General features: G+C 37.4%; 2 protein-coding genes across 2 annotated transcripts; one reads left to right on the plus strand and one right to left on the minus strand.

Moving 5' to 3' along the window:
• LOC106336628 (synaptotagmin-4) lies at positions 1-3,235 on the minus strand. The gene is made up of 12 exons (XM_013775517.1): positions 3,064-3,235; positions 2,875-2,983; positions 2,630-2,731; positions 2,355-2,405; positions 2,018-2,138; positions 1,806-1,924; positions 1,588-1,686; positions 1,435-1,515; positions 1,252-1,337; positions 865-1,090; positions 616-780; positions 1-549 (listed from the first exon to the last, which is right to left on the minus strand). Exons 2-12 carry the CDS (start codon positions 2,977-2,979, stop codon positions 187-189), a joined length of 1,518 nt encoding a protein of 505 aa, XP_013630971.1. The 5' UTR covers positions 2,980-2,983; positions 3,064-3,235; the 3' UTR covers positions 1-186.
• A 1,454-nt stretch (positions 3,236-4,689) lies between these two features.
• Positions 4,690-7,445, plus strand: LOC106340231 (cytochrome P450 76C2-like). The gene is made up of 3 exons (XM_013779111.1): positions 4,690-5,165; positions 5,687-6,215; positions 6,718-7,445. Exons 1-3 carry the CDS (start codon positions 4,750-4,752, stop codon positions 7,348-7,350), a joined length of 1,578 nt encoding a protein of 525 aa, XP_013634565.1. The 5' UTR covers positions 4,690-4,749; the 3' UTR covers positions 7,351-7,445.
• Positions 7,446-10,389: the final 2,944 nt, after the last annotated feature.

The following is a 10,389-nucleotide window of genomic DNA, read 5'->3' on the forward strand; positions in this document are numbered from 1 at the left end:
AACAAAACGACTCTTGCATAAGATTTAAAGTTGAAATTCACAATTAAAACAAATTACTCCAATTAATCCAGGCACCAAATTTGAGTGGTAATAAGAAAAGAAAAGAAAAAAACAGCATCTCAAGACTAAGAGAATAAAACGATGTTATAAAGATCACAAATCTTTGCATAAACCCCAACGTTTTACTTACTGTTGTTTCGAACCATCGGTCTCGCTATTCACAGGTGTGGAGGAGCCACTACGTTTACTGGTCTGACCTGTAATAGTTCTACCCATGAACCTCCCTGCTTTGCTCAATCCGCTACCCACTGCTCCAAAACCGCTACCAACCATCCCAACACCCGAGCTCACACCGGTTCCAACCAGGCCGACTCCTGCACCAATCCCTGTCCCAACCATTCCTACACCAGCACCGAGCCCACTTCCAACTGCATCCATTGTGCTACCTATCATTCCTGCATCCTTCAACCTCTTCCTCTCTTCCATTATTTTCTTCTCTTCTTCTAACGCAGCCATTTGCTCCTCTTTGTTGAACTCATGATAATGTACCTTCAAAAAAGAAGTCAATCCAGGAAGAAGGAAAAAGTTTTTGCGGTTAATTAAGGGAAGATCTACCTTAAGTGTTAAACTTCCTCTATCTTTCTTGTCTTTTACTTTCAGAGTATCAAGTGAAGACAACAGATTTAGCTCCATTTCCTTTGTAACCCCCACTTCCAAACTGCTTAAAGGAAGTTTCACAAGTCCTAGACGCTCGTCTTGGCCTACGTCTTTGTCAAATACCTGTCAAGAGTTTAACAAAAACGAGAAGGATAGTTAACATTTGCCTTGAACAAATACGAAGCATAACTGTCTTAGATTGCAAACCTCTACAGTGAGCGACTGTGTTTCTTTGTCCTCTGCAATCAGTTCAAATGTTTGGTCCCAAACAGGATTCAGGTTGTTCTCGATTGCCTTTGTTTTATACTTGAAGACAGGACGAATGTGGATGGTTGCATAAGGGTCAGATTTTCCTATCAATTCCTTATTCTTCAGGTTAGTTGCTTTCACTACTGTTACTATAAGCTTTCCCTGTGGCTTAAGTTCTAATTCACTGTGAAAGAGAAAAAAAAAAATAGAGAGAATTGTTAAAATATAAAATGCTTTTATAGTACCTATCATGACCAAGTAAATCCTATGGCTATACAGAGGAGAGAAGGCAAAAGATAGGCAGTGGCAAGCAGAAAACATCCAAAATGAAACAGAGGAAAGTACCTGATATCAACAGGTATACCACCAATGGGAACAACTATTCTATGAGGCCACTGAAGCATGTCTTTGACAATAGAATCAACGGTGTCCTAACAGAAAGACAAGCATAAAGCTGTGCATAAGAAAAAAATAGGAAAACAAATATAACACCTAGAAACTGCTTCACATACCAAGAGAAGAACTTACATCAATCATATCAGATAGTCCAGGGATTGCCGTCAAGCTTCCACCAACAGCCTTCAGAGTGTAATCGATTCTCGGTTTTGGCTGGTTGAGATAATTTAGAAAGTTGGTGAATGTCAGATAAGAAAAGGATAAATAAAGATGGAGAAACTGTACCTCAGCAAGTAGAGCTACAACAACAGCAGATATACATGGAATCTCATCAGCAAGTTGAAAGATAACACGTGCAACTGTGAAAACTTGAAGATCCTTCAACTGTTTCAACCAGAAGCAAGTGTTGGTAGCGATAGTCAATCTACATTGGGAGGCGATACTCAAGGTGCAAAGGGATATAAATCCCCAAACAAGAAGTATCAAAATAATTCTCTAGTAACCTGGATGGGTATGGAAGCGACAAGTGCTGTAACACCTAAAACGATATTTGGATCACCACCCCATCGAAGATCAACGTCCATTGTAATTTGACCTTCCTTGAAACTTTGAACACGAATACCTGCAGCAATAAATAATAATGCATGTGCTAAGGCTTGAACAAGTGGAAGAGACATAAGAATCACAAAAGAGGATGTAGTCCACCATATTTTACCTTCAATCTTTGGTGCTACGTTACCCAGAGTCAGTTTGCTGAACTTCAGGGAAGTAATTCCTGGTGGTCTGTAATCTTCAAGCAGCGGTTCAACAGAATCTCTTATTACCATAGTTGCTGCCTGGAAATTAGTCATTAGACAACGGATACTTAAAGACTCTATGACCAGCCAAGCTGCAAGTGCATAACGTTTTCTTGCATTCCAACAAAGTGGACCTATCTTAATTGTCGATTTAACACTAGAAAAGAATGACCCTCCTCTACTAGAAAACTTTATGCATCTACAGTAGAACAGAATGCCTTAAGTAAGGGTATAAAAAGAAAATAAGAATCTCACCTCTGCAATAAATGGCCACATCTTGCCAAGTAGTTTATTGAGCCATTTGACCTGAAAAATAAAGGTATAAGACGTTTTCATTTTGAAAACTTTGGTTCATTTTATAATAAGTGTCTGAACGGTACAACACTTGGTGAATTCAAGGGAAAAGAAGCCAGAACTAGATCTCTACAGTCGGAGTACAAAGGCAAATAACACCTATATATACATTTAAGCTAAAAACTAAAGCATGTTGAAGTATGGAAGATGGAACATTGACTATATAAGAGACGTACCTGCTCAAAGGCTGGAAAGGATATCCACTGAGGAAAGTTATCACCACAAATTTTCATCAAATCCTCTCTGCTAAGAGATCCTAGAAGTTTCATATCAACTGCCTGTTCGATTATACAGTATCAGAGGCCAAGAACACATCATCATCTGACTAATCCTATCTACCATAACACAAACCACGAAGGATTCTAAAATTACAGATTCAATATTAGGATCCTCAATCAATTGGGATTGAATCGAACCGAACCTTGGCGACTCGCTTGGATGAGCGATGCGACATCATACGACTCCAGCCAGCCATTAGAGCTACGCCGAAGATGATCCCGAACAGAATCCCAGATATCAACCCCATCTTCCTGCAATTAGAAACAAAAGACAAGCGATCGATCAAGAAACGGGAGTCAGAAAACGATTAAAAACGCAATCGGATCCTCACCGCTATAATACCACGATCGAAGGTTAGCGTTATCGTCGAGAAGCGTCGGCTTGTAGTTTACCTTCACGGGATGGGTCAAGTGGGGAGAATCAGAACAAATTAAGAGCGCATTCAAGTAATCTTGGTAGGGCAGAGAGAGTGAGAGACAATGAGGAAGGCGATAGAAACGGTTCATTTCGAATTCATGCTGTATTTAATTAATAATTATATTTTATATCTTCACCCCCCCACCCCAACATCTCACTATTACTCCCTCATATTTTTGTATCTTCTCAAAATTGCCCCTTTAGTTTTTTCTTACTTATCTTTGCATTAAGATTACAATGATATAGTCAAGTGAATTGTTGTATTCAAATTCTCTTACATGGATTGTACTTTAGTGATCAAATAATTAAGTTTTTATATATATCACATGGGTTACAATTAAAAAATTGGAAAATGATGATGAATTCTTCAAATTTTCCTTCTAATAAATATTCCAAGATCAAATCCTCTAACAAAAATATGGTATTACGTATTAAATACTTTGATCAGTGTCTCTTCTGTTAAAAACAAAATTGTACATAAAATAGTAAAATAAAGAAAATGGATTATAGATTTTTTTTTTAAGATAAAATGTAAAATAGTTAACATACTATTGATAATATACTAATTAATAAAGTTAAATTATTGTACTTTATATCTGATTTTTAATAGAAATATATAAGTATTTTTACGAAATTGATGAGTATATAATAGGAATGACACTTGAATATGTAATACTTTCAAAACAAGTTTATTCTCATATGAACTTGTTGAAAACATTAAGAATTCAAAATCTACTTAATATTTTGATTAATGGTAAAACTTGTAACACTTAGAGTTTCTTCAAACTCTAAAAACTTGTCTTATCTTTTAATTTTCAGTTCTCCGTATATGTTCAGTATCTACATTGAATACAAATCATGAGGATGTGTCCCATTTTCTGAATTCGTTGATGATGATGTCTTTAAAATTGATAATAGGGTATGATTAGAGCGTCAGAAGAATACGTGGTCGAAACTAGAACGTGAGAAGTACATGGACCAGTTTGAGCAACGAAAGATTCTGCCTCGATAACGAGGCAACGAGCGTTTTGATGATACGTTCCATGTGACTTGGTAAAATAAGTGAAGACGTGCTTTACCACAAAATCACATCTCCCTACTCAAGCGACGTTGACCGTTGACAAATCAAGTAATCTTAATTTTTAGTTGTTAAATGGAATAAGATTTTACGATCTTCTAAAAAATTGAACTCCTGCGGTTAAATAATATAGGTAGTTTTAAAGCACAAAAATGAAAAAAAATTATATCATATACACAAATTTTCACAAATTAAAGATTAAGATATATCATCGTATATGATAGAAAATATTTCTAATAAATTATTCTTTTATCATTCAAAACTTAACATATCACGTACTGTTGTTGACAAAACACATAACATACCACATATTGTTTCTTTAGCTTTTAAAACGATGGACAGACTTTTGTGTCCTAAGCATAAATTTCATTTTGTCATCAATGCATTATTTAGATTGAAGCTACTCCTCATACTAATCCCATAATGATAATAATTATAGTACTAATATAGTTACTACATAATATAATTTCTATAAATAAGTATAAGCTTGTGGTTAGAAGAAAACGCCACGAGCGTCTGACAATGAAAAACACTATAGCTCCGGCTGTGCTCTTGATGTTTAGCTTCCTTTTAACATATCTTCTCCTTGCCGCCGTTACATCACGACGGAGGTCATCAGCCCCACTGCGTCTAGTACCTTCAAGACCTCCCGGACCGCCGAGATGTGTGGGATGGCCCATCATCGGACTTCTTCATATAATCGGAAAAGCTCCCCACCTTTCACTTGCCACTCTCTCAAGAGTTTATGGACCAGTCATGAGTCTTAGACTTGGAAGTTTAACCACAGTGGTCATTTCTTCACCAGAGGCAGCACGAGAGGTTTTGAGAACGCTCGACCATGTCTTCTCTGCACAAGCCTTCAGCGAGACCGTTAGAACCATCGGTCACCAAGAAGATGTCTCCACTCCACGGCTACCTTCCATGTCGCCCCATTGGAGGTAAACTATAAATTAGTTAATTAAAATTTCACATTGTTTGGTTTTGACTATGGTGGACTTGTATATACTAGAATTTATTAATCTATTGACATGTAGTTCAACCATGGTCAGCCCAATAATCCACTAGGAATGTAGTCTGGTTCACTGTCTAGGTCGCATCTTGTCTCAGCACATGAATAATGATAACAATAGGATAGTATACAATTTTATAATGGATAAATCTCACAAATAACATTCTTAATTTTTATCACAAATAACATTAAAATAGCTTTTATTAATTAATAAAATACTATATTACTCTATATTCTAAACTCTAACTACAATCTTATCTTCTAAATATTAAATCCTAAATCCAAATATATAAAAAAAAATTATTTTTATCTTTGAATGAATGTAATTTTGAGGATTTTTCTCTTTATGTGTGTTATGTTTTAAATAAAAACTTGATTTCATGTTATTTGAAAGTATGTTTATTTTATAAATCGCACTCAATTGAATAAAATGTGATATGTTTCCACTAGGTTATGGAGGAAGATATTGGAGACTAAGCTGTTCTCAAGGAAGTGTCTCGACGCCACGAAAACCATACGGTCAAAGAAAGTGAAAGAGCTTATAACATTCATCGTGGAAAGCTGCGAAAGAGGAGAAGCTGTGGAGATAGCTCGTGCTTGCTTCGTTACATCGCTTAATGTTATCTCAAACGTTGTGTTTTCGACCGACTTAGGTAGTTACGACCAGATGGCCTCAATGGAACTCCGGGACTCGTTGTTTTGTGTAATGAAAATCATGGGGAAACCGAACCTCGCCAACTATTTTCCGTCTATTGAACATCTTGATCTACAAGGTATCAGGGAAGAGATGAAGGTATGTTCGGAGAGATTGTTTAGTGTTTTCCAGGGGCTCATCGATGCTCGGGTTGCAGAAAGATCATCGCGGACTGAACCTAGAGATGCATATAGCAGCGATCGCGATCTGTTGGATTCACTTATCGATCTTATTCTAGAGGACGGATCGGAAGTCGACATGAACGATATCAAACACTTTCTATACGTAAGTGATATATATATATATATATATAAGTAGTAAAATTAAATAAACGTTAGCGCAAAACATCAATAAAATTGCTGTAATTATGATATTTTCATAATATTTTTACGTAAATAAGTATGTTTCATAAAAAGGCTACTTTAACATTTTTTATGATTTAGAAAATGGTTAAAATTCATTTGTATCCTTAATAATTTTATTTATTTAACCAATAGTATTTGAGATTACTAAATATATTTATAGATCAAATAAAACATTTTTTACAATTAATATTAAGATTACAATAGATATAATGCTTTAAAAATATTTAAAATTTAAAAAAACATTTTTATGTAATAAAGAAAAATTAATGTTACAATGACATTTTTTATAAAAGAGTCGGAGTAGCATTTTTTGCTTTTATTTTCAATATAAGTTTTAGAATATATTTTATGAAATGCGAACCTAAATTGTACTGTATATTATTTTTTGAATCAAGATATAATGATTTTGTGTAAATTTGAAGGACTTGTTTATTGCGGGGACGGAAACGAACTCTACCACAGTGGAATGGGCAATGGTTGAGCTATTACGTAATCCAGAGGCTATGGCTAACGCTAAAGTCGAGATTAACTTTATCGTTGGCCCAAACCGTTACGTTCGTGACTCCGATCTCCTAGAGTTTCCTTACTTACAAGCTGTTGTAACAGAGACTCTGCGCTTGCACCCACCGAATCCATTTCTGATCCCACGCAAAGCTGAGTCAGACATAGAGGTTTTAGGGTTTCTCGTGCCTGAGAATGCTCAGATTCTGGTGAACGCTTGGGCTATAGGAAGAGACCAAAACGTTTGGGAAAACGCGGAACGGTTCAAGCCAGAAAGGTTCTTGGGACTAGAGCTTGGGTCGATAGGTCAAGATTTTAAGATGATACCGTTTGGAGCTGGACGAAGAATGTGCCCTGGAATATCATTGGCGTTGAGGATTGTGCCTCACATGCTTGCTTCACTTATCTATTCATTTGAATGGACTCTTGAAAACGGAAAAGACTACACTGCTCCTGCAGATTTGGACATGAATGAGACTCTTGGTCTTACCTTGCACAAGGCCAGCCCACTGTATTCTGACTTTGTCAAGAAAAGCTATGAATATTTTTATTAATTTTCGTAATTTTATTTTTTTAGTAATTATTGATCAGTGGTTAGAGAACTATGAGACCGGACCTCTGCTGGATTAATAAATATTTTTCGAGTTTATTTTGGACCGGTTTTATATAGTAACAAGTGACAAATCATTCATGAATTCATCACCATGACAAAAAGACAAACCCTAGTCTGTGCCATGCTATATAAGGAATTTGACTTATTATTGTTACCGTGTGTTGTCTTATCCATAAAATAGGTACGTAAACTGAGATCAACAAGTGATATTATATGGGCTAAAGTCTATATATATTTTTCTGTCGATGAACGTGTGTCTTCCTCCCAAGCGAGAATCAAGGGAGCTCAAGGATTTATAACAACCAAAAGGCCAAAACTCAAGAATCCGCTTGCTGGTAGGGAGCTCAAGCGGTACACATGTAACAAACAAAAGGCCAAATCAAGAGAGCTCAAGAATCATGTGTACCGCTTGCTGGTAGGTCCCAGCTTCCCCATCCTTGTCGTCTACTACTCATCTCTCTCTCCCTATCAATTTCTCTGCCATGGCCTCTCCGAGCTCCACCTTGCCGTCTTCATCGACTAATAGTGGCAAGCTTCAAGATCATCTTCTTCTGACCTTAGGAGCTTCATCGGCAAAGTCTAATGGTGCTACGGGCTCTGAATCCTTGCTCCACCAAGAGGCCAACTTTGCTACTCTGGCCTCTGTCTCTCCTCCTTTGTCTCCGCCTCCATCTGTTGAAGCCATCGGTACACATATTTCTCTGCCAGTTCTCAACGCACAAGCAGCTCCACTAGTTTACAAGTGTGACTCACAAGCACCCGTAGAAGCCAGCGACACTCAAGCACCCCATCATGTGCCTGCTCCTCCACTGATTGCTACCCAAGCTCCTCCTTCTCAGTCTGTGCCTTCTTTGGGTTCATGGGCTAAACCATTCATCTTCCAGCCCCCCGTTACTCCTCCTGACCCAAGTACTCCAAGAGGTTACGAGCGCTTGTGGGAAATCAACTTGCTGCTCTTTGGCCAACTCTTAATGATGAAATCTTGAACAAGCAACACAAGAGCAAGCATCCTACTCGCTCCCTATAGATTCCGATAGAGAAAATGCCACCTCCGGAGCTTAAAGCTGATAGCACTCTCCGCATGGCACTCTCCGCTTCCCATGGGCTGCAAGATTGGGTCCCCAATCACGCAATCTGTATCGGGAAGCTTCACCTACCTACCGACTCGATGGTACACCTGAGGTATCAATCCCTTCTAAAGTCTTTAGATTAGGACCCGAGAACAAGGATGAATATGTTATTGGAAAATTTCATAAATGTTCTTTACCTCGGGTGGCCTAGTTCATGTTGTAGTCAATAGACTCTGGAGAAGAAGCTGTAAGATTTTCTGTAAGAAGCTTAATGATCCATCGTATATGTTTCATATCCCACATCAACCTACTCGTCAATGGATTATTCAAAGAGGAGTATGGCATATTGACAATTTCTTGTTTTTTGTGTTGCCGTACACTCCAGAGGGTTCATTCAAAATTCCAGAAGTTTCAACTCTTCCAGTATGGGTGACTTTGAAGGACATTCCCGACTGCTGCTACTCTAGATTGGGTATTAGTCATGTTGCCTCTGGTCTCGGTGAGCCCATCTTAACACATAAACCTCGTCTAGATCCTACCAACATGGGTGAAGCCAAAGTATTGGTGGAAATGGAATTGGATAACGACTTTCCAAAGCTTATAGCTCTTGATGCTAAACAAGACAATATTTTTCTGATTAAGGTTGACTATACTTGGTTCTCTACTACATGTGAGAGGTTTGGGTGTTTAGGCCACAAAGAGAAGAGGTGCCTTCAGCCTCCCAAAGTTCCAGAGAATTCTACCTTGCTGTCAAATTCAGTGGCTATTAGTGCGGATGTACCTGTTGTGGATATTGACATCATTATTCATCAAAATGAGAATGATGCCCCATATACTTCAACATTTCAACAAAAAGAGCTCACTGACCAAGAAACCACCACTTCTAAAGTTGCTCCAAGCTCAGGTTCGTATTTTGTTACTGATCATGAACCACTGTTTGTTTCCTCAGATGTTTCTACGGAAAGCCAAGTTGCACCTGCTGCATCGCCAAGCTTGATCACTTCTACAGCCATCTTAGCAGATGTTCTATCTGCTCATGCTGCCACTACAACACCCATTATGGAACTGTTCCATGAAACAATATCAACAAGGAGGTCCAAAAAACCTCTGTTGTTGACCCCGTAACCACAACACCTAACGCTAATGCATTCGAGAGTCCTTCTTGTTTCTCTGTGCTAGGTGACGTGGATGAAACTGGGATAGAGCCAATGGGCTCTCTCAGCTTGACAAGAGGTGGGAGACAGACAAAACCTCATATCAAATACCAAGACTTGGAATGGAAGAAAATACAAGGGAGAGGAAAACATGGTTCGCGTGGCCGTGGATCCAAACGCTAGCTACTGTCTTTTATTTCATAGTTGGTTTTACTAATTTCTACCTAAATAGTTTCATAGGTATGAGATTTTAACTATCATGATGTGCTTATGCAAGCTTTATCTCACTATAAGGTTTTATCGCTCTATCATGTAAACGTTTTATGCTATTTAAATTTGAAAGCTTTTAGTAAAAAAAAAAGGCCAAAACTCATTCCTAGGTATTTAACATTTAATTTTTTTTGTAGATACAATTATTTTTGGTTTTTAAATTGTAAGAGAAAATTCACTAGTTTTTATTATCCCCATACTAAATCCCTAATAGACCAATTGACAAATCATCTTACTCTAAGAAAGATATATTATATGAATCACAAATAATTCATATTCTATATAATATAACAATTGTTATAAAAAAACTAGAATTTTATTGTATCGAGGAAATTTAAATAAGGGCAAAATTTTATACCCGTATGAGAAGATAACACTGATAATAAGAGAGATGTGTTATTAGAAGGAGAAGGAATGGTGTGTTTACAATCGATCGAAACGATCGTTTATATAGAAGAGAAATTCACTGTGCAAATAGTGCAGCGG

The sequence above is a fragment of the Brassica oleracea genome, chromosome C4, assembly GCF_000695525.1.
Source record: "Brassica oleracea var. oleracea cultivar TO1000 chromosome C4, BOL, whole genome shotgun sequence".
NCBI lineage: Eukaryota > Viridiplantae > Streptophyta > Magnoliopsida > Brassicales > Brassicaceae > Brassica > Brassica oleracea.

Bases quoted from the DNA above. Each gene is read 5' to 3' on its own strand.
- LOC106336628 (XM_013775517.1), bottom strand. From the start codon at position 2,979: ATGGGGTTGATATCTGGGATTCTGTTCGGGATCATCTTCGGCGTAGCT. The intron at 1,687-1,805 runs GTTACTAGAGAA...TGGTTGAAACAG, and splicing joins TCGCTTCCATACCCATCCAG to TTGAAGGATCTTCAAGTTTT. The intron at 550-615 runs GTAGATCTTCCC...TCTTTTTTGAAG, and splicing joins GAGGAAGTTTAACACTTAAG to GTACATTATCATGAGTTCAA.
- LOC106340231 (XM_013779111.1), top strand. From the start codon at position 4,750: ATGAAAAACACTATAGCTCCGGCTGTGCTCTTGATGTTTAGCTTCCTT. The intron at 5,166-5,686 runs GTAAACTATAAA...TGTTTCCACTAG, and splicing joins TCCATGTCGCCCCATTGGAG to GTTATGGAGGAAGATATTGG. The intron at 6,216-6,717 runs GTAAGTGATATA...GTAAATTTGAAG, and splicing joins ATATCAAACACTTTCTATAC to GACTTGTTTATTGCGGGGAC.